The sequence below is a fragment of the Leucoraja erinacea genome, chromosome 1 (assembly GCF_028641065.1).
Source record: "Leucoraja erinacea ecotype New England chromosome 1, Leri_hhj_1, whole genome shotgun sequence".
Taxonomy (NCBI): Eukaryota; Metazoa; Chordata; class Chondrichthyes; order Rajiformes; family Rajidae; genus Leucoraja; species Leucoraja erinaceus.
In genome coordinates this window covers 98,180,620-98,205,762 of record NC_073377.1, presented here as the reverse complement: position 1 = coordinate 98,205,762, position 25,143 = coordinate 98,180,620, and the positions used below count along the sequence as shown (strand labels likewise).

General features: G+C 41.1%; 1 protein-coding gene across 3 annotated transcripts in view; it reads left to right on the top strand.

Moving 5' to 3' along the window:
• Positions 1–25,143, top strand: part of arhgap24 (Rho GTPase activating protein 24) — a 467,578-nt gene that overhangs the window by 25,928 nt on the left and 416,507 nt on the right. Inside the window, exon 1 of one of the 3 annotated variants that reach the window (XM_055640051.1) lies at positions 4,736–7,200. The exons of the other annotated variants lie outside the window; for them this stretch is intronic. Within the exon in view, the coding sequence (XP_055496026.1) occupies positions 7,164–7,200 (37 nt within the window). The 5' untranslated portion in view covers positions 4,736–7,163. Of the gene's footprint in view, positions 1–4,735; positions 7,201–25,143 lie in introns of those variants that run through there. 3 annotated transcript variants of the gene reach the window in all.

Here is a 25,143-nt window from a genome sequence, read left to right as displayed (position 1 = left end):
AGGATTTGTGCTGACGAGAAAGGTTAGAAGATTTATCTGCAAGTGTTTTCCATAGAGATACATTTGAACCACTTCAGTGCATTAAAGCTACATTTTTGTTAGGGATGTGTAGCAGAGACAAGGTCAAATAAACAGCAGCACAGACGCCAAACGTGAAACGTCTTCATAAGCTGCAAGCGCGTTAGTCCTGAAGAAAAAGGACAAACACTCAGGCAGATGAAGAAGTTAAAAATACATGGGTTGAAAAACTGATTAACAAGGTGATCGATGAGCCCACAAAATGTAATTAAATAGCCTTGAACAAAAAGTTAGATTGTTTAATTAACAGCTGTTTTGGTGGAAAAAGAGAAGAGGCTGGATAGCTGTGACATGCTCATTACACCGGCTCCTCGGGGGAGCCTGGCTTATTGCAGTTTGGTGGTCAGCATATGTCTGGAGTGCATCAGCTCCTTGCAGGATTGGACCGCTCCTTCGTCCTCAAGGGTGTGCGGCTGCAGCATTTAAAACATCATGCAGAACAGGTCACAAAGGTGAACAGACACAGAATACTGGAGTAACTGAGCGGGTCAGGCAGCCTATCTGGAGAAAATGAATAGATAACATTTCGGGTCGAGACCCGTCTTTAGACTTGACCCGAAATGCCACCTATTCCTTTTCCCCAGAGATGCAGAGTTACTCCTGCATTTTGTGTCTTCAGTATAAACCAGCGTCTGCAGTTCCTTCCCACACAGTTCACAAAGGTTCTGTGTCTTGAAATGAGAGCTATTTGCAAAGGTGATCTTCCCAGCACTGGAGTCACTATATTTGGCACATCCTCAGCAGCACATGACATTAGCAAGCAGCAAGAACACCTCAGCCACATGATATCTATTGCATGCAGTTTCGCAGATTATCTTTCATTTTATACCACCGGGAATTTGATTTTGGCTTTTCCCTACAATGGATTTCTAAGGGAACCAGGAGTCCTACCTGTGCCTGTTAGGATAATTGTGACCAGAGCTTGTAGTAAGTAGCAATGTTACAACATTTTGAGATTTAAAAAATCAAGTCTGCAATTTATCCCATCAGATAAAGCATAACAATAAGTTTAATTTGACACCAAATTCACTTTCATATCTCAAGTATTAAAAACGTTATGCCATTTTCATACTCGGAAATTAGCATCTTGTTCCCTATTGATTTTCAATGGACATTACAAAAAAGCTGTGATCTTGGATAATCAATATCCCATTTCTTAAGGAAAGATTAACATTTTTAAATAGCCTAAGTGTCCAAAGAGTATTCACAAATAATTCTTTGATTTTTATATCTAATTTACATTAATTTATAGGCCAAATGGAAGGAATTTAGTGTTCAATTGCTGTAAATAAATGCCATTTAAATCGACTTTAGTGGGTTCAAGTGGAACGCGCTGGTTTAGAACAGCGCGCATTAGTGCCTCAAATGCCATACTGCGGGATATAAAAAGCCCAAAATGAACTATTCGCTATAGATAACATATTAGGGTTATATATATGCCCCATTTAATGTATTAAGGTCTTTGCTTTTGCTTTATAAAACCCTGGGCTGCGAGATGTTGCGGAATCAGAGAGATGTTGCGGAATCAGAGAGTAATTTTAAAACTATTAAACAAACTATATTATCGAGGCCTATAAAACTAATAATTTGGCTTTTTTCGTTAATGATTTACTAGGCTAACATCTGCGATTAGTACAGCCTAGTAAAAATCGCGTTTTAAACCCGCCCCCTCCAAACAGTCCTAAATCGCGGGCCTGGCTTGGGCAGATTCCCCAATGGCGATTCAGGTGACCATAGCTTGTAGTAAGGTCCTGCAGCAAGGTTTATCCTCTTCCATGAGAATTGGTGGCTGTCTTTCAATAGCACCACCGATTTTGCACGCCATACCTTCTCCTGATTGTCATCCTGACATTGAATAACACACATAGGGCACTCCATCCACAAATAGAAGATCCCTACAGTTTGGAGTCTGAAGAAGGGTGCCAACCCAATACATCATCTGTCCATTTCCTTCACAGATACTGCCTGACCCATTGAGTTCCTGCAGCACTTTATGTGTTGCCCTAGGAACTACATGTGCCCGCATCCATGCCAATTATTGCCAGTGGAAGGATGTTTGGTGAAGTACAGGCCTGTGATTGCTTTAGAATGCAGGGAATTTGGGGTTTGGGACAAAACTGAGTGTAAGGTAAGGGTGGCAAACATGATGAGCAGTTTACAGTACAATTTCTATTCGTTGACCACCTCCCATTGACATGTTATCCACTGCCGCAGTTTGTTCACATCTCTGTGGCATGCCTTAGGCCATTTCCCCATGTCACATAAATGCACAATATCGTTGGTGGTTTTGTTATATAGCTGTCGGTTAAAGAAATTGATTGTTTTTCCTTTTCAGCCGAAGGGAGAAATCGTACTATATTTATGTGAGAACAGAAAAGACAATTTATCCCATTGTTTCAAAGTCAATACAAAATAACAACTTAAAAGTTTATTGGACACATATCTGTGTCGGTGTTATTTCCTGAAGGATAAATTCACGCTGTTCGATCAAAGCCGAATATACAGCCGAATGGATGCAGTAACCTGGGCAGACGTGCAGATAAACACTTGGATTAGAGCTGATTGAAAAAAGTTACATTATGGAAAACATTGTTAGCAATGCTGCAAATAGCTTTTACTTTTAGTTTGTTTATATCAAGTTTTTGCACCAAACGATTAATTTGGATTGTTATCAGCACACAATCTTATAGCATCTAGTTAGTGTCATATAGCATGGAAACAGGCCCTTCAGACCAACTCATCCATGGCAACCAAGATGCCCAACTACACTGATTAATTTAAATACCCATTGAAGAAAAGAACTTGGGGTTGAAAACATGCCTCAAATGTATAAAGCTTCAGAGTTGAAGTGATATATTGAAGTGTTGGTTAATTAATCTTTGAAAATTAGTCCACTATAAGTTTTGCTTTTGAGTCCAACATTTGGATTACATTATTTTATAAGAAGGAGCACATCCTATTTTAATGCTTATCTTTCAATTGTCTCCGTTTAACGATAGTTTGGTCATTTGGAGTTTACCGTTCACCTTCAAGTGCTGATCGGTGCAGTCAAGGGGGAGATTAGAAGGACATTTTTTGACAATACTTTAGATGCTAGTAGCTTCCCAGCTTGCCAATATGGGATCTGAACATGAAGATCTAGCCTGCATCCACTGCAAAGTGCTGTCTCATTTGAAGTACATATTAGGAACCTGCCTTAAATTGCCTGCTGTGGATCATTAAAGAGGCCATAGCAGCAATTTGGTGCTTGATCCAAAGACCTCTCCTAATACAGCCAGCTGGTTGCAAGCAAACAAGTCGCTGCAGGGAATAGTAGAATACTCCTTATTAGTAGAAATCTTTTTACAAATGCTGCTGGAGATGAAAAGAGTTTTGAAACAGATAGGACTTGATGGGACACGGTCAAGAATTCAACACATTATTAGCAGGAAATTGTTTTGGAAATCACTGAGAATTGCACCTGAGGGGTGAAGATCTGCTTTGTTGGACACCTCTCAGGAATGACAACAGGAAGGGCTTGCTTATTCAATGGCCTGATGCAAATAGTACAGTAGGATCCGTGGGTGAAAATAGTAGATGGACACAAGGTGAGGGGGAGCAACATCAAGTGTCACAGAGAAGGGCAAAAGGGACAGGAGGGTGAGGTGAACTCCATCCCTCTCATGGATAGTCATCCCTCTTCTCATGGACCCCCTCCAGCCGAGCCTGGAGTGGTTAGCGATTAGGAAGGAAGAAAGCAAATTGCTTTTTGGCGTAAAATAGCAAAGCATAATGAAGATCAGAAACTGAATGGGGCAAGCACATCCCTCAGACCCCTTAACATTTGTTTTAAAGAGAATCAATAACTTAATTCATCATTGTTGAAAACATTAGCGATGCAGTGGTGCTGGTTTCCAACGGGAACGGTGACGGATGCACCACACATCTCTGTCCTCCAGTTCCTGCGGACTTCCGTTGCTGGAAGTATAGGATTTTGGTGTGTGTGCTTTATCATCATTCCTAACAATGCTATGTACGACGGTGATTGCAACTTCTACTGAAGTGTGGATGGCCGTTGGCTCACTAGGCGCTCATCCGCCCTTTGACACCCTTTGTTTTTGATCCTGCTGGCGGTCCACAGCCTTCTCCTCACCTGGCAAACTGGGTGGCGGAGACGGTTTAGTCGCCGACTATCTGACCATGGAGCAGGTAGCACGGGATTACATGGTACCCGTGGCAGGGGGAACTCCCCCCAACCTGACCTGAATAACAAAAGAATCAATAACACGTGGTCATTTATGGTGGATTTCAACAGGTTACATTAGCAAGGCTCGTTAACATAATCTCTCCATCATACCATGAGAAAAATGTTTACTCAGAAGGATTTCATTGATCTGTTGTCAGTGCATATGACAATTAAACTCTTGTCTCCTGTCTTGACACTCTCGTTATCTCTTGTTCAACAGAGAAAGTGAGTCAAGAGTCGAGAGTGTCTAATTGCTCCTCTCCTACGTAGCAGGACGACAGATATGTAAACATAGTAATCTGTAAAAATCATAAATAACAAAAATAGTTCAGATATATATTTTAAAGAAACAGACAAATAAACAAGCAATAATAGTGCAAAGTCAAAAACAATGCCCCCAAGTCTATGTGTTCAGAGCCTGTTTGGAGATTGTAGTATTTAATAGCCTGATGGTTGTCAGGAAGAAGCTGCTCCTGAAACTGGACATTACAATTTTCAGGCATTCTTCCCAATTTTTATACAAGGCCTTTTCATACCTTCTTCCCAATGGCAGAAGTGGAATGAGAGTGTGGCCAGGGTGATATGGGTTTCTGTTAATGGCGGCTGCCTTTTTGAGGCAGTGACTCTTGTAGATCCCTTTGATGGTGGGGAGGTCAGTACCTGTGATGGACTAGGCAATGTTCACCACTTTTTGCAATCTTCTTCGTCCTGGGCGTTCGATTTGCTGAACCAGGTTGTGATGCAACCAATCAATATGCTCTCTACTGTACACCCGTAGAAGTTCAAGAGAATTTTCATTGCAATATCAAATCTCAATCTTTACAGGAAGTAAAGGTTCTGGAGGGCTTTCTTTATGGTTGCATCAATGTGCTGGATCTCGGACAGATCTGCAGAGATATACATGCCCAGGAATTTGAAGCTTTTGACTCTCTCCACCACCATCCCGTCAATGAAGACAGGTTTGTGGATCCTCATTGTTTTCTCTTCCAAAGTCCACAATCTGTTCCTTGGCCTTCTTGACATTGAGAGCAAGGTGGTTGTCCTGGCACCATTTGGCCCGTTAAGTGATCTCTCTCCTATACTCTGGCTCATCATCAACTGTAATTCATCCAACATGGTTGGTGAACTTGAAAATGTAGTTGGAACTGTGTCTGGCTGCACAGTCATAAGTACAGAGTGAATAGAGCAGGGGGCTGATCACATAGCCGTGAGGTGCTCGCGTGCTGATGGTTTTCGAGGAGGAAGGGTTGCTGCCAATTTGTAAGGATTGTGGTCTGTTGCTGAAGAAGTTGAGGATCCAGTTGCAGAGGGATGCACAGAAACCCAGTTCCATGAATTTAGTAACTAACTTAGAGGGATGATGGTGTTGAATGCTGAGCTATAGTCTATGATCAACAGTCTGACGTGTGTTTTTATCATCCAACTGGTCTAGTGCAGAGTGGAGAGCCAGTGAGGTCACATCCTGTGTTGACGTGTTGTGGCAGTAGGCAAATTGTAGTTAGTCTGGGTTCTTATTAAGGTTGGGGTTGATATGCGCCATAACTAACCTCTCAAAGCACTTAATCACCATGGACGTTAGTGCTACCAGTCGATAATTGTTAACACGCATCATCTTACAATATTGGGCACCAGTATTATTGATGCCCTCTTAAAGCAGGTGGAAACCTCTTAGACCACAGTAATGAGAGATTGAAGATGTCCGCAAAAACTCCAGCCATTTGGTCTGCACAAGTTTTAAGAACACGACCAGGTATACTTTCAGGTCCAGACCCTTTCCGAGAGATCACCATCTTGAAGGATTTTCTGATGTCAGCCTCTGTGACTGAGATTGGGGGCTATGGGGGCCCCGGGATGGCACATCAGTGTACTCGCTATCAAAGCGGGTATAGAACGCATTGATCTTGTCTGGGAGTGATGCTTCGCTGCCGCTTGAGTTGCCCCCTGATTTCACCTTGTGGGAAGTGATGTCATGCAAGCCCTGCCACAGCTGCCGAACCTCCACCAGCTTAGAGTAAAAGTCCCTTTTAGTATTTTTGATGCCCTTATCAGGTCATATCTGTAAAGTCACTTCTTGTATAACCCCGCGTCGCCAAATTTCAATGCCCGAGATCTGGTCCTCAGAAGAATGCGGACCTCCTGGTTTATGCAAAGCTTCTGGTTGGGGAACACTCGGATGGTTTTCGTGGGATCACTCTCCACCACACAAAGAGCAGTGGCGGCATTTAAGACATAAAGAACATATTTCTTACAATGTAAACTGTTTGAATCCCGTGCAAATGGACTAAAATAGATCAGTCTGATCACAGGACCCTCCACTGAAACTCACCTGCAATCTGCTGGTGCTTGTCTACTGAAATGTAGGTTATTTTTATTTTTGTGAAGTGCTTTAAATTGTTAAAGTACACGTTTTCAAATCTCCATCTTTATCATTATGGTTTTGTAGGTTGAGAAATACAGATTCATCTTAATCCTTTGCTTTGATTTGAATTTGAAATGGTAGGGTTATTCTGATAAATGCACTCTCAAGAATCCCGGCAGCAGGCAGGAGGGAGTTAAAATCTAAACGAGGTTCCAATTGCTCTTTGAATGTTCCACCTGCCTGTAGAATTCAATCAGAGACAGTGGAATCAAATTAAAACACTACGCTGAGCCGACACTGTCTTCTTTTTATTCAATTTACCTTAAAGTTCTGCTATGGACATGTCCGAATATTATAAATAATACATGTAGTTTGTTCAGCAGAATGCCTGATATTTTATTCATCAGTTCAGCTGTAGAAGAGGCTGACAGTACACCTTTATAATGCTCCTTGCCTATAACGTTAGAACAAGCGTTGAGCCATAGGGTTTGAGAAACAAAGATGCTGCTGAGTCCACGGCTGAAAATCACCAGACAAGGTAAGGCGTGTTATGTGTCTGTGCAGCTGTTGCTTGCTTGTTAAGAGATGTTATATCAGATGAACTCTGTGCCTGCTATGACAGATAAAAAAGAAGTTGTTGGTACAGTGGAGATTTTATGGTAGATTCTGCAGTGTTATTGATTGCTTATTTGTAAATGCTGAACTTACCTTGAGAATGTTGTCTGTCCTACACAGTTTAGAGATAGATAGCTCTGGAACTCCATTTCTGTTTTGTAAATAATTGCATAGCAAGGTAATATTGCTGGGTGTCCACAACTACTAGCATGATCAAAGGTAGTGTAGTTCAACATGTGATAGGTGTGCACTGCAGAACCTACCGGTCGATGTTCAACTCCATATGTTGGTTCACATTACATACGATCAATTGTAAATGGATAAAATAGAATTTGCACGTGTTCCTTAACTCTGGGGATCTGATGTCTGATATTCGATTATATGAGCATGCATTAAAGCTAAAATATAAATAAAAAATAAAAAATAAAAATTGGTTCAGCACTGAAAGCTAAAGTTCAAATTCTATGAAACTTGGATCAGATACTGAACGGAAATAGGTTCTGAAAAATTCAATGATTTTAATCATGAGTTAAAGACCGTTCTTCTGTTAACTAATAGAATGATTTCCATCTTTCATTCTTGTGTTGAAATTGCATCTCTCCAGTTTAATTTGTAGCCAATTGATGTAAAAAGACTCAATTTTTAAAAAAAAACATTGAAGTTTTAGAAATATTAATGCCATTTCTAATTTGTTATTCCTTGAAATAGATACTGGGATTTGAAATTAAATATGCACCCCATGTTTGTGCAGGTTTATTACACAAATTTCCAGAAAATCAGGTTTGTAAATAAACTAAAGGTTAGAGACAGTATATTTTGCAGTTTGTAAAAAGCAACCCAGAATATTAACAGCATTTTACTGCAGGTTTGCAACTGAGAAACTGGAATCTACCTGGTTTTCAGTTGTGAATCATTTGATTATGCTTGCCATGTAGTTGATGACTGAATGGTGTGATGGCAGGCCAAATAAACAGTTCAATAAGCAGCCCAGCTGGGTGTGACAGCCTGCTGGTTTCAAGTGTTTAACTCCTGCAAAGCACATCCTGTTTAGCACATCATTGCTTGGAAATGTGATTGATTATTGGTGTTTCATTTCAGTAATATGGGATTGAAAATCGGATAGTTCGGAATGAAATGTTGGCTCAAGTTTCCAACATCTGCAGTCTCTTGTGTCTCAATTTCTGGGCTGCATTGTGACTCTTGAAGTTTGCCAGGTAATTTTGGTTGTGATACAACCTTGCATACCTAGCATGCTTTCTGTATCAATCAGACAGGGGGTGACGACAATCCCCCATCCCATGGCTCCTTTTGGGGCAACTTATGAGCAATAATTCCAGGCTGTCACATGGCCTGTCACTGGGCATTCATGAGATCATGGACTCAACACAATGTGCACTGGATTAGGACCCTTCATGCTGTTAATCCATTGGACAAACTCCAGTATCACCACCTCCATCACACTCCTGGTCGTGCAGTCTTGCTCCTCTAGATCTCCAGTCCTACGCCCTGCCCCACAAGCCTCATTCCTGATTCTCTGAGGTTTCAACACTCTAAACTCACTCATGAGACTCCAGTTTCAACACCTCCTCACCTCTGCACCTCTTAATCCCATTTTCCAGCCCACCCATTTATGCCCTGAGGTAATTTTACAAAGTTAATTCTGTAAATTGTTCACCGTTTTCATTCCTGCATTGTCTTGTTCTGTCTGCCTTCTCCTGTGCTTTCCATTTTGGTTGACTGAAAACCCTTAAGATCATTATAAATTACTAAAAGCATTTATGTGCCGGATAATGCCCATTGTGAAGTTCAAATTGATCTTTGGACTAATTGCACAGGATTAGATAACAGCTCAAAGCAGCAACAAAACAGCCTTTGATATATGTTCTGATCGGTTGTGAGACTGGTGGCTAATGTATGCGCTTGTGCAGAAACATTGGTTAACAGACTACATTGGTCAGTTAATCATCATAACCAGATGACCTCCAAGATAGCAGAAGCCTCTCCACATCCCCTTGATGCCTCTTGCAGTTACTGGCTGTTTGCCATGGTTTGTTTACATCTTCCCACATACACTCTTGCCGTCTCAACTTGGCATTGCAATTCGATCATTACTCATCTGGGACCTCTTTAGTCAGTATGTTTGTACTGATCCTGCAGGACATATCTGGTCGATTGTTTGCAATGAAAATGACCAGAATGGTCCATTTTGAGTGAAGACAGAGCACCAATCCTTTGATATTTAACTAGAATGCACCTTGCATGGTGAGGATTTAAATGCAATAAGGAGCACTCTCACCGGAAAATAGCAGCATGGAGATCATCCGATACTAGATAATTCTACCTTAAAATTATGTCCTTTAATTATTTTACTCCTGCACCAAGGCATTTGGAAAATAAAGAGCTGAAATTATAGTGTCAGTAAGACATTCCCAAAATATTAGTTTTGCAATCATGAAAACTTAAGAACAATTAGCTAAGCATTGCTGTGCACTGCAGGAAGAAGGGCAAGAAGTTTAATTGAAAGAAAGGAAATGAGGTGGAAATTTGTCTTGGTTCCAGTGCGGGCAGCAAGTGGCGCAACAGTAGAGTTGCTGCCTTGCAGCACCAGAGACCCGAGTTCGATTCTGACTGTTGGTGCTGTCTGTATGGAGTTTGTACATTCTTCCCATGACCATGTGGGTTTTATCCTGGTGCTCCGGCTTCATCCCACACTCCAAAGACATACAGGTTTGTAGGTTAATTGGCTTTGGTAAGTTGTAAAATTGTCCCTATTGTGTGTAGGTTAGTGTATGGGTGATCGCTGGCCGGTGCTGACTCGGTGGGCTGAAGTGCCTGTTTCTGCATTGTGTGTCTGAAGTATAGATACATAGAAAATAGGTGCAGAAGGAGGCCATTCGGCCCTTCGAGCCAGCACCGCCATTGTGATCATGGCTGATCGTCCCCTTCTCCCCATATCCCTTGATTCCACTAGCCCCTAGTGCTCTATTTAACTCCCCCTTAAATCCATCCAGTGACTTGGTCTCCACTATCCTCTGTGGCAGGGAATTCCACAAATTAATAACTCTCTGGGTGAAAATGTTTTTTCTCACCTCAGTCTTAAATGGCTTCCCCTTTATTCTAAGACTGTGTCCCCTGGTTCTGGACTCGCCCAACATTGGGACCATTTTTCCTGCATCTAGCTTGTCCAGTCCGTTTATAATTTTATATGTTTCTATATCCCCTCATCCTTCTAAACTCCAGCCTAGTCTTTTCAATCTTTCCTCATATGACAGTCCCGCCATCCCAGGGAACAATCTCGTGAACCTACGCTGCACTGCCTCAATCCCAATGATGTCCTTCCTAAAATTAGGAGACCTAAACTGGACACAATACTCCAGATGTGGTCTCACTTGAGCCCTATACAACTGCAGAAGAACCTCTTTACTCCTATACTGAAATCCTCTTGTTATGAAAGCCAGCATCCCATTAGCTTTCTTCACTGCCTGCCGTACCTGCACGCCAACTTTCTGTGACTGGTGTACAAGGACGCCCAGGTCTCGCTGCACCCCCACCTTGCCTAACCGAACCCCATTGAGATAATAATCTGCCCCCTTGTTTATGCCGCCAAAGTGGATAACCTCACATTTATCTATATTATACTGCATCTGCCACGCATCTGCCCACTCACTCAACCTGTCCAGGACACCCTGCAACCTCCTGACATCCTCTTCACAGTTCACACTGCCACCCAGCTTTGTGTCATCTGCAAACTTGCTAGTGTTGCTCCTAATTCCCTCTTCCAAATCATTAATATATATGGTAAACTGTTGCGGCCCCAACACCGAGCCTTGTGGCACTCCACTCGCCACTGCCTGCCATTCTGAAAAAGACCATTTCACTCCTACTCTTTGTTTCCTGTCCGCCAACCAATTTTCTATCCATGTCTACACCATACCCTCTCGTATAAATCTATGTGCAAGTATCATTATTGTTGGAGTCCATTGAACAGCGAATGGAACATTTTTTAGCCAGCAAAGTACATTTAGCACTGACAATCAGAGACAATTTTTTCTCCCACTAATGTCTCAAAACACTTGCCGTGCAATCAGTAATGCAACCTGATGATTTATGCATCCAAAAGCCCCATAAAAGCCAATGAGATTGGCATAGCATTGGGCCTGTGCTTGCTGGTGGCGATTTGCAATATTTAGTTTTATTTTATACAACCCATATAAAAATAAATCACAAAAATGTGAGGCCACTACCAACAGGATTGGATGGAAACAAATCTAGCCTCATAAAGCTGGAGCTAATTGGAATGAATATTAATGCAGCAATTTTCAATGGCTCACATAAAGAGTATTGGGAGAAAGCAGGGAAGGAGATTACTAACATACACAAGGTAAGTATGAGCTTGTACGTAACACAAGATAATACGAGCAAGAGGGTGTCACCAGGCCCCTCAAACATGCCCCACCATTCAAAATGATCATGGTTCATCTATGCTGGTCTCAACTCCTCTGCATCAGTTCCTCCACAACCCATGATCTTTCAAATATTTATCTAGCTCCCCCTTAAATTTGTCTAATAATCTGGCATCCTCCACTCTCGGGCCAGAGAATAACAGTGATTCATCACCCTCTGAGAGATTAAATGTATGTGCACCTCAGTTTAAAATGACCATCTCTTTATTTAGTATCTGTCCCTTTGTTTATGACTCTCATCCTCATAAAAACATCTCAACATCTAACTGGTCAAGGCACCATGGAATCTTGTATGTTTAAATAAGGTCATGCCTCATTGTTTTAAGAAATATGTACTCTCTCTTGATAGAACCCTATCATTTTAGCATAAACCCATGAATCTCTTTGTACAGCTCAGCAGTTTCTTCTTCTTCTAGCAATGCTTAGACATACCATCTGCCCCTTACCAACCACTAGTCTCATACCCATGCTCTATCCCAAACCCTCAGCGTTATTGTTGGAAGAATAAAGTACAACAATGAGGGCAGCAGTTGGATTTTCTGGATGTGCCATATAGCCAGTCACTTTTGTTGGTAACATGTAAAACAAGTGAAAATCTATCATAATGAAAAGATAAACACCACAATTTTAGTTCATTATCCTTCTTGAAATATTAATTGAAACATGGAGCATTTCTGGAATACTTAATCGCCAAATGTTGCCTTAATATCTTCCCAGATTACAAATGCTATCTTGAAACTCTTGGCCATCAGATGATAAACTTAAAAAATAAACTACTTGCTAAACTGGCTGAGCTCTTTGTAGCTCTGGCTGTTCACCTTGAATTTTTGCCATGGGTCTTCTGTGAGTAGAATGTACATCCACCCTCAGGTTGCTGTCATTGTGTGACTTTTATTTATATGTGCAAAATGGTAGATGGGACATTTGCCCATGGGCTCTGCAGTGGTCATGAAGGCAGTTCACAGTTCACATTTTCTCATGGGTAAGAAACTGATCTAATCAGTGATATTGGAGTAGAGCTATGGAGCTCTACAGCATGGCAACACGCCCTTCAGCCCATCCTGTGCAAGTTGGCATATTGGGCTAGTCCGAATTACTTGCACTTGCTCCCTAGCCCTCTAAACCCTTTCTATCCATATATCTGTCATTAGTATCGTTTCTGGACTGTAAGGCAATGGCTCAATTCTGACATTGGGTGCTGCCTATGTGTAAATGTGTGTATGTTCTCCCAGTGACAGCTGGTTTTCCCTGGGGCTTGAGTCTCCTCACACATCCCAAAGACAGGTTTAATTGATTACTGTGAATTGCCCTTAGTGTGTGTGTGTGAGGGGAGTTGATGAAATACAGGCGGATTAAAGTGGGATTAATGGTGTTGATAGTCTGCATGAACTTGGTGGGCTGAATGGACTGTTTCCATACCATATCTCTCTGTTATTGAAGCCTTAATTGCTGGAGCTTTTGAGGAAAAATGTCTTATGTGCCAGGGCTTTGTATATCTGTAAAATGCCTGGAGCCCCACGTTCTGTTGAATATTGCTGTTGGGGAAATCTTGCATTAATCTGTTGAGTGCGTCCCCTTGTAGTTTTTTACTGCATCTTTTCAGGCACATTACAATTTTTCAACCCCATTATTAATTTGGGTAAATATCCAGACTCGGAATGTGCTGACCTGGAGTTGGATTTTATCATGGCATTATTAATCTCACTCCAATCTTAATTGCAGTAATAAAAAATGTGCTTCTGCACAGATTAATACATTTGAGATAAAGATGGCTGTTGCTTTAAGTTCCTAAATAAAATTATGTTAGATAAAAATAAAATAAAAATAATTATCAATGGCTTTCCAGGATAAAATAATTGGTTCCATATGCCATGGCATGGATTCTGGGTTGGTTTGACTCTGATCTCAATACATGTCCATGCACCTAATGCAATTTTGTATTTGGATAAAATCGCACAAGGTTTTCCCCAGGCATGCCTCTCTGCATTGTTGTTTTCAGCTGCCGCTAAAAGGACAAGTGGAGATCAAAGTCAGCTACATGCGACTGATGTGTTTGACAGGGGAGTGAACATGGTCTAATCTGATGTGGGCGAGAGGGGTAAGAGAGCAGTAGAAAGTGTATGGAAAACATCTGCAGAAACTTAAAAAAATAGAAACACCCAGAAATTCAAGTTCTTTGACACCCAATTTTTTCAAGAATTTAAGAACGTTGCACAAATTTTGAGATAAAAATATTTCAAAATGAGCAAATCATTGGAAAGATTTTTAAAAGACATGCAAATTTATTTTTAAATGTCTTTTTAAATTAGCAAGCTATTTAAAGACTGTATGTTTCAGTCTTTCTAGGTCATTCTCTTGCATTAAAATCATCGCCACCCATGGGAAAATCCTTCTTGGACATCCTTAAAACTGACGGAAAATCTTCAGGTTGATTTTTGTAATTGCTAATCAACTAACCCAGAGTTGACTGTCTCATTGGTCTCCATGTTGATTTCAACACAAGAAACATCAACGGTGATGGCAAGTTTAAGAGTTTGCATTAAACCTCACCTATGTGAAAATCCAGACGTTGCTATAATTTTTGCAGGTTATTCTTGATGAACACCGACAATTTCACCGTCATTATGGCAGCAAACTGGGAGCTATTATCATATTATATTGATGGACAGATGAAAGCACGTGACTTTTGATCTAATATATTTCAACCAGCCGTCAGTTTGACAATAAGATGATGCATGCCGACATCCACACGACTTAATTTAGATCAGGAAGAATGGGTGCGTTGGACATCAGCTTGCCTGCAGGGTATTAATACAGTGTGTGGCATCAGCTTTGGCGTGCCATGCTGTCTGCAGTATACATGATCCAGTGTGTGGCATCAGCCATGATGTGACCATTTAGCAGATGATCATTCCTTAACTCAATTTTGAAATTAAATTTCAGACATGAGAGTTTATAGAGCAATTGTTCTAAGCAGCAAAATGCTGTTAGATTCTGAATTCTACTAAAATGCTCTCATCAAAGTGTATTGTTACCTCTGTCAATTAATGTGTCAACAAATGACTTGAATGTCACCTGATGATATAGCAGTCTAATGCTGGAGAAGTTCATTTGATTTATTTTTCCTTATGAAGCTCAATGAATTCAGAGCTGGCTGGTGCCACGGGTAGCAGGAAATTGATGTGATGGTATTGGCTAGTACTTGTAGCTTCAGGGTAGAAATTAAATGCAAGAGCAGAGACTGCAATTGATTTAGATTCCATTTTAAATCAACAGTCTTAGAATAATGAGGAGCAGAATAATCCTAATCATACATTCATCTCACAAGACATGCAATGCCATTTCCTGCTTTTGTAATGATGCCGCTGTCCCTGAAGTGGCTTTAGACAGTGCTGAAAGCCTTGCGGACAGTTCATTACTTCAATCTCACTGTCCGGTGGCTGGAGATTAATTTTCAGATTCATATAGTGTTGATGGCAGAGAGAAGCATTGGCTGGAATTATAAGTGCTCATAATAACCAATGTACACAGAAACTTTGCCTCAAGAATAATCTCCTGAGAAACTTTGTAGCATTACAATTTAGGATGATTTTAAAGAGATATTGACTTGATTTGCCTCATGGGAAAGTGCTTTGATGCAGTAGTGTCTCACTATGATCAGTTGAATGTGGGATTGTTCCAAGCTTCTCGAGGTGGAGGATTCCCAACCTCAATGGTACTTCCAGGGAAGTGCAAGGCGAAGGTGGCAAACATGAAATTAACTTTTCCTGATTATCAAGCAAAGAAAATTTGGGGAAAATTCCAAAATTACTAGGGTTCTATGGGTGCCCATTACTAGGGTAATGAAATAATTTTAATTATTTTAATAAAATGTCATGTAGTTTTGCCAAGAAAGGTTGCAAACATAAGCATTGGGAAAGTTTTAGAAACAACAAAAGATGACCAAAACAAAATGTGAACATTTGGAACATGAAGTACAACAGTCTCTGAGGATAAAATTAGATCTTACACAGTCTCTGAGGTTGTAAAGATGAGAAGTGTAGAAAAAGTAACGGTGACGATTCGGATCAACACTCTACTTTATACACTTTAATCTGAAGAAGGGTCTTTTCCTTTTCTCCAGAGATGCTGTCTGACCTGTTGAGTTACTCCAGCTTTTTGTGTCAATCTTTGGTTTAAAACCAGCATCTGCAGTTCTTTCCTACACATAGCCAAAGAGGATATGGTTGAGGAAATAAATATATTTATTAATAACTAGACTAAGTGGAACCCGTTGGGTTTCAGCTTCACACGGGAGGGCTGGTCCCCAATGCAATATTCCATCTCTCCACCAATTCCAATACACGCATGCGTAAGCGTGCACACACACACACACACACACACACACACACACACACACACACACACACACACACACACACACACACACACACACACACACACACACACACACACACACACTCGCACACCATATATATGGCAAGGCAACTTTATTTATATAGCACATTTCATACACGAGGCAGACTCAAAGTGCTTCACATAAAAACATGTCATACAATAAAATGAAATAATAAAATAAAATAAAATAGAAGAATTAAAAGAAAAGAAAAGCAAAAGTAAAAATGCATTATCAAAAGTGCAAAAGTTAAAAGTGCAATGTAGTTAAGATTTAGCTGAAAGCTAAAGTAAACATAAAAGTTTTCAGTCTGGTTTTAAAAGTGGTCAAAGTTGAGGCAAGTCTTAAATCTTCAGGAGGTTTATTCCAGCTATTTGTTGCATAGTAACTAAATCCTGCTTTCCCATGTTTTGTATTTACTCTGGGAATCACTAACAGATTGGTTTCAGAAGATTTTAGCGGTCTAGAAGGCTTATATAGTGGAAGCATGTCAGTGATATACTTTGGTCCTAAACCATCAAGTGATTTATAGGTGAGCAGCAGGATTTTGAAATCAATTCTCTGACATACAGGGAGCCAATGTAAGGATTTAAGAATTGGTGTAATGTGTTCAAATTTTTTGGTCTTTGTTAGAACTCTAGCAACAGCGTTCTGAACAAGCTGTAGCTGCCTGACAGTTTTTTCGGAAGACCTGCAAGGAGACCATTACAATAATCTAGCCTACTAGTAATAAAGGCATGTACAAGTTTTTCTAAGTCTTGAGCTGACATGAGTCCTCTTAATCTTGCTACGTTTTTGAGGTGATAGTAGGCCGATTTTGTTACTGATTTGATGTGACTGTCGAAATGTAAATCTGAATCCATAATAACCCCAAGATTTCTGGCTCTGTTTGAAGTTTTCAGGGACAGAGAGTGAAGGTGTTGGGTTACTTTAAGCCTTTCTTTTTTAGCACCAAAAACAATTATCTCCGTTTTGTCCTTATTTAGTTGGAGGAAATTTTGGCACATCCAGTCTTTGACTTGCTCAATGCACTGGCACAGCAGATCTATGGGGCGATAGTCATTTGGTGATAGCGCTACATAGATTTGAGTGTCATCGGCATAGCAGTGGTGGTCAATATTATTATTTCGCATGATTTGCCCTAATGGGAGCTTGTAGATGTTGAATAAAGAGGGCCCTAAGATCGAACCTTGCGGGACTCCACACGTCACGTTGGTTGGTTCTGATACAAAGTCGCCAATGGAAACAAAATAGTTCCTATCTTGTAGATATGACCTGAACCAACTTAAGACTGTGCCTGAAAGCCCCACCCATTTTTCCAATCTGTCCAAAAGTATTGAGTGATCAACAGTGTCGAATGCAGCGCTGAGGTCTAATAGCATTAATATTGAAACTTTGCCAGAGTCTGTGTTAAGACGGATGTCGTTTACAACTTTAATAAGGGTGGTCTCGGTGCTATGAAGAGGTCGAAATCCTGACTGGAAGTTGTCGTAGCAGCCAGTTGAAGCCAGGAAGTGATTAAGTTGCTGGAGGACAACTTTCCCAATGATTTCACTTAGGAAAGATAGGTTTGATATTGGTCTATAGTTGTTAATAATAGAGGCATCTAGGCTCCGCTTTTTTAAAAGAGGTTTAATAACTGCAGTTTTCAAGGCTTTTCATGGCAGTAAACTTTCTTGAATACTCACATGGCTGAGCGCGGCCTCTCCACTTTGGGGCTTCCGTAGTCAGCGGCACTTCCGCAGTCAGAGTGACCTCTGCACTTACCGGAAATTACACAGTCAGCGTAAACCTCTGCACTCACCGTAAATTACGCAATCAGCGCAACCTGTCCACTAAGCGGAAGTCACAAATTGAGGGGGACTTTTGAACCAAACACAGTCGGACCTAATAAAGCATTTATTCCTTCCAAACACAGTCGGACCTAATAAAGCATTTATTCCTTCCCAACACAGTCTGACCTAATAAAGCATCACAGTTTCAAGCATAGGCAGGACAGCAGGTCAAACAACTCATGGCATTGTCATTAAGGGCTAACAAATAATTGATTGCAAGTACATTGCAGACTCACAGTTCAGTTGATTCACAGCTTAAAATGAGAATCGTGGCCTCTCCCTCACGATCTTGCAGAGTGACTGAGTCACATCCAGGCATCTGGGGTTTTAGAATCAATATACAGCGCAGGCAGGAAGTGGTCAAGATGACACTTTTAATTATATAGATTTCCAGAATGTTGGTATCGCAGAATTAGTAGAATTAATAGGGAAGCAAAGGCGTAATGGAGACATGAAATTGGTTGTTAATGTTAGTAATGTGCTGGCATCAGTGAGATTTATAGGATTGACAGTTGACAACTCCTCTCTACCTGATAGATAATATTGTAGAATTCTAAAAAGCGTGGCTGCAGATATAGTCAGTGCATTATTGCTTTGTCCACTGGATTAGTACCAAAAGGTAGCCTAAAAATAATCGTAGAAACATGTAGAAAAAAATAGGCCATTCGTTCGAGCCTGCAGCCATTCATATGATCATGGCTCAGTGCATATCCTGTACCTGCCTTCTCTCCATTCTGTCCCCTGGATTCTAACTCCCTCTTAAATATAGCCCAAAAGGTAGCAACTACCCTAAGAGTAATAATCTCTGAAGAAGAGGTGGTGCTTCCTCCCTGAGTCACTGTAGGTGCTGATGATACTGAGACAATGAATTGTGCTATTGAATCAACTGGGCAGTGTGGCATGCTGTTTCAGAGGGCTGTTCAGTTCACGCTTGTTGCTGTGAGCCGAGAGTCTATGTCTAGGCTCCCAAACCAGATGTCTTCATTATTGTGATATTTTAAGGCACAATTCTGCAGCTCGCTTTCTTTTAATTCCAGCTTGATTTAATCATCCACCTCAGTTTAAGTTTACCAACTTCCATCTTTCCAGTGGAAGGCACATCGTGACAAAATTAATCGGGCAACAAAGGCTTAATGGAGATAGGAACTTGGTTGCTCATGAGCAAGCATCAGAGAGATTGGTAGGATTGGCAGCTGACGGGTCCTCTGTACCTGATGGATATGTCCTGGAATTCAACAAGGTATAGCTGTGGAGATAATGGATGCATTATTGGATGTCCACTGGATTGGTTCAAAAAGGTAGGTAATGAAAGAATGGATCGAGAAAATGGAGAAAAACATGCCAATTGGTGCAACGCCAGTTGTACAGACAATGCCGGGATCCATTCAGTTATGCTGAACATACTGTATAATGGCAGCAGTGTATTGTTCTCCACCTCTGAAATTAAGTTCATCTTTCCATAATGGAACTGAATTTGTGTGATGGGCTGCAATACATTAATGCTGCTCTCATTTGTGATCCCTCGTACCGCATTCTGAGGCAGGTGAACAAAGTAATGTTGCAACTCAACAGAGTCACGGGAGATTTACATACGAAAGGGGACATAGGTGACAAATAAATTGTCTCTGGAGAATGCTTGCAGCAAGTTAAAAAGGAAATAATCTATGGGGGTAGTATACCTGCATTGTGACAAGGCATTTAATAAACTACACAACTGTGTGACAAAATAAGGGTTGGCTGACTCCACTTTCCCAGCTATCTCTCCCCCCCCCCCCCCTCTCCACCCCCTCGCCCCTCACAATCAGTCTGAAGAAGGACCCCGACCCAAAACGTCACATCCATATTCTCCAGAGATGCTGCCTGGCCTGCTGAGATATGCCAGGCCTTAGTGTACTTTTGTGTAAACTAGCATTTGCAGTTCATTGTTTCTACATAGGCTGGCAGGTTGGGATTAATATATTACTTTGGATAAATAATTTGTTAAAGGATAAAAAGCAGAGATTAATCAAGATGATCATTTAAACCGGGCAAATTGCTACAGAAACAGTGCCTCATGGAACTGTGATAAACCTTTGCTATCCATATTAGTGATTTGGATGAGAGGACAACGTTTCATGTATCTGCTGTTGCTGACGGGATAAAGCTGAATGGAAACGTGAGGTATGAGAATGGTGCCAGAAAATGTGTATAAGCAGGTTAAGAAAATGGTGGGTGGAATATAATGTGGAGAAATCCGAGTTTATTCATCTGGGAACGATTGACACTGTGGCTGTTTTCTCTGGTTGGGAATCTAAAGTAGAGGCAATAGTCTTAAAATAATGTGGGGGAAGAGGTGGCGGAGACTGGTAAATCAGACAGTGAGAAGGAACTGACCCAGAGGCTTCTGAATCTTTGGTGATCCTATCTGAGAAATGTTCGGCAAAGAAGGGGGTCAAGAATTATAGAGGGTCAGGCAGGACAATAGGTTTGAGGAACAGCCATGGTCACAATGAATGATGGAGTGGACCCATGGCCTTTTCCTGCTATTTTTTATTCTTATGAAGCACAGTCTTGGATCAATGAAAGTATGCTGAACCAGCAAACAGCCCAACTAATGATTTTTACAAAGGCCTGCTTTATGTGCCAGGATATATCGGCACTTCTCACATTTTATTGCAGCAATTTGTTTGGCATTCTGATTTCCATTTTTTTTTTTCAGCCGCTGCCTCTGGTATTTAGTTTGAATCACTTTATATATCAAACTGAAAGTATATATCTTTTGCCACTAGAGTCCTATTATGGATGATTTTTCTGTCTTGCCCTACCTGGGGGGGAGGAATCAGAAATCAAAATCAGATTCAGTGAACAACCTTCAGAAGAAAGTCTGACATTGTGGAGCTAAACTGTTGCTGCAAACCCCTCTATAGCCCAATCTCCCCCCAGCGTGCTGATATAAAATTCTATTTAGCTATTTTAATGATAATCTGGGTTTTGATCATATTACACCATTTAAATTGACCTTGTAACATAGACAGGGTGGTGCAGTAATGATGCAGCAAGGTTTCAATGACCTCTTATTTTTCATTTAAGGAAAATAGCTCTAAATCTTTCTTATAACTTTAGTCCATTACGTACACTGACCAGAAGGTCCGCTGATTCAATATTAAAAATCATGGGAAAAAACATGCTGACGAAATAAATTATGAAATGTTATGAAAGGTACTTGTGATAGCTTCAAATTTTAGTTATTTTGTTGTTGTTTGCTTAGCCACACAAAGTATAACACTTTGAGCCTTTGAAACGGATTGGTATAATATTAAGCAAGGTTAACCAGAACAGCTACAGCGTTGAACATAAATTTGACTTTATTAGGTTTGTCTCATGAACATCTAAAAGGAAATTTGAATTTGCATTCAAGTATCATGTGAACTGAAAAGCAAAAAATATTCATTGAGACTGGGGAAACTTCTTCTACGCCCCCCCCCCCCGCCCCCCCCCAAATTCACATTTCACAAGCTTTTGCTATATCTTTGCATGATACAGGAACATGCAAAGAGAGTTGGATGAAAGTTTTCAAATGCTTGTGCCTAGAAATAGGATCTTGTAGCAGCAGCATAATTTCAGGTGCTGCGCTGCGCAATTTTAATGACAAATAAATTGTGGATGAAAATCCCACGGTCTGTTATTTTCCCTGGTTCTCTGATTCCACCATGCCTCTCTCAAACTCAGGCATATGCAGTGGCCTTCAATGACATTCATTGCCCATATGGATTTAACGTGTGATTTTCCTACATTCTGGATTGGCCTGTGCCATCCATCGAGCATTCCTACAGGGATCAATGTTTGTGAAGTCTGCTTCTGTCAGACCTGAAAGGGTCCTCTCTAAACTTGGTACAGTACACTCTGCACTTCTCGCAAGTGCTTGCAAAGTCTTTCCTCACTCCCACTTACCATTCAACCGACCTGACATGCATCTAATGCTTGACACCCACAATGGTTTCTTTATTGTCACATGTACAGAGATACAGTGCGATGCTTATTCTGCATGCTCGCCAATCAAATCCTGCCTTACATGAGGACAATAGGTCCTCTTCTGGAACAACTTTTAAAAATAGTCGGCATATTCCAGTGCAAATTCCAAGTCTCTGAAAACACTGATTTTGGCCTGAGGAGACGTGCAGTTACTTGTATTTCTCACTATAGACCTGGTGTCATGGCATCACTGGATCGATGAAGTAGGGTTCAGCCTGGCCCAGCCTGATGCCGTTGGCTCCTTCCCCCACCATTTCGCAGGCTACACTTTAATTCACTCACTCACCAGCTGCTGTAGAGCCTTTTGCAGTCACCTCCATCAACAGCGATCACCTGCCCTTGACTCTCGCCCTGATCTCTTGGTCATTCAGGCTTTCCTCCCTCCCTGACGCTTGGGTTTTGGGTACTCCTGAATTTACAAACAATGGAGCCATAAGCGATTCTGCCATCAATCTACTGCACAGATGTTCAGTTTACTGATTTAATTCTAGGCCATAACAGAGGCTTTTATTTTTATTGGTTGTTTCTTTGGTTTGTGTTTATTATTGTCACATGTAGCGAGGTACTGTGAAAAGCTTTGCTGTGCATTCTATTGGATCGGATTAGATTATGACATGCATGAATACAAGGAAGTCAAACTCAAGTACAGTAGTTAGAACAAAGGGGAGAATACAAAGTGCAGATTATATTTATCAGCATTGTAGATCATCGGTTTAATATATTCCCTTTCATGAGAGCACTTCATGATTTTTGGGGCTGAAGTCATTCAAGGTTCTGACTGTACAGAGCCACCATCTGCAATACCCAACAAGAAGAACTGCAGTGACTTGAGTCAAAAAGTGCAGTCTTCACTCAGAGGAGTGAGAAATGGAGAGACAAACTTTGCAATGGTAAATACAGCAGACTAATGTTCTCGCAATTGAAAGATAATTGTCTGTGATTTGTAGTTTGAACTCGAGCCCATGCAATATACAATAAATGGCTCTTCATAGATAATGGGAAGGAGAAAGAATTCCTGAAACTTGTTACTGAAGTGTGCTAAAGCAATAATTGTAGCTACCATTCTGTTTTTGCCAGGCTGCCTGTGCAAACTCTGCCAACCATGCCCCTACACCCAACAATCCTTTAGTCTGGAGCTGCGATTGACAAGAATCATGATGTTTTATCCACTTGAGTTAAACTCAATGGGACAATGGATAATAAAATGGGTACAAAGTGAGTTCAAACGAGTTATTTCAGTGATTGTCAAAGTAATGGGTTTAAACATCACTTTGGCTTGCGCTGACTCCATGACCAATATCACAGCAGAGTCAGGATGGAACGTTCAGTGGGTAAATCCAATGAGTAACTAAATCATGTAGATCAGGAAGGAACCATGCTAATTCTGGTCCTTTCTTTGTAATTAATATCAGCTTGGATGCTGGCCAGGATTGGTTTTACCCTCTCTGGATTATGAAAGGGAAAGTAATCTTTGGCTCCGTGATCAGTTTTAATGAAAGTCAAAAGTATGGGGCTTACTGCAGTTAACTAGCCTTCTAATGCTGGTTTACAAAAGAAAGACAAAGTGCTGGAGTAATTCAGTGGGTCAGGCAGCATCTCTGGAGAATGTGGATAGGCGACATGGAGGGTGGGGACCAGGGAACCTCTATCCTTGTTACATCTGATAGGAGGGGAATCAAAGCAGAACTACATGACACAGAGGAGATGCAGGTGAGGAAACATCTATTGCAGCAGGGGGGAGAAACCATGTTTTCTAAAGAAAGACATCTTGGATTTTCCTTCTTACATTCAGCTTCCTTCCTTATCTACATTCCCTTCAGATTTACAACCTAAATACTGTGATTCTGCACATGCCCTCTCAATCATCCTCGCCCCATCTTTATAATAGCTAAGCATTCCAATGTGTCCTGTGGTGAGCTTGCTGGGCTCTGCATGTGGTCAGTGATTCAGTATAAAAGACTATGGCTGAGGTGGGGAGAGGATGGCCCAGGAGGCAGCTCGCTCAAGGAGTTCAGCCCTCAAAAGAATACTGTTGTGGATGCATGATAGGATGTTCAGTGCATTAAGAAACCTACTAGCAAGACTGAACAGCAGAATGTGGAGGGTGGGAGATCCCACATCAACCATGCTCTGATTTTTCTGTAAGGAGCCTATTTCACTGGATGTAGTGGTTCCTTTTCAACACTTACCATCAACAAGGGAGCTCCTGAAGGTTGTGTGCTCAGTCCTCTGCTCCACTTTTCCTCTGCCCATGACTTTGTAGCCAGTTGCAGGTCCTACGCTATCTTTGCGACTGATGATACCACCATTATTTGACAGATAATGGGCAAAGATGAGTTGCAGTGCATGAGGGAGATTGACAATCTGATGGAATGGTCCAGGATCAATGATCTTGCTCTCAACATCAGCAAGACCATGGAACTGATTGCTGATTTCAGAGAAAGAAATGCAGAGGAACCACACAACTGTCTTAATTGATTGGTCAGCGGTGGAGAGAGTCAACAGTGTCAAGTTCCTAGGTGTGCTTATCTCAAAAGATCAGTCGTGGTCCCAGAAATTGATGCAATCTCAAAGAAAGCTCATCAACACCTCTACATCCTGAGAGATTTAGGAGGTGTTCCTGAATACTCTATTGAACTTGGTTGATGGAGAACACACTAGTTGCATCATGGCCTGGTTTGGCAACTTGAACACCCGGGACGATGAAGACCACAGAGAGATGTAGACGCTGCCCGGTCCATTGCAGTAACTGACCTCCTCACCATTGAAGAGAGGCACTGTCTCAAAGAGGCAGCCAATGTCATCAAAGACACACACCACCCTTGTAACACTCTCATTTTGTTACTCCCTATGGGAAGAAGGTACAGAAGCCTGAAAACTATGACCTCTAGGTTCAAGAACAATTTTTGCCTGGCAACTATCGGGTTCTTGAACACTATACAGCACTTGCCTCGGCAACAATATTCTTTTATGGTCCAGGTGTTTGGATACATTGTAGACCGTTTTTTGCATTCTAATGGTTACCTAGTACTACTGTTCTCAATTTAATTTTTTAATTTAATTTATGATTAATACTTAGAGTTGTGCAGCTTGGCCAACCTTGTCCATACTGACCAAGTTGACATATTGAGTTAGTCCCATTTGCTGGCATTTAGTCCATA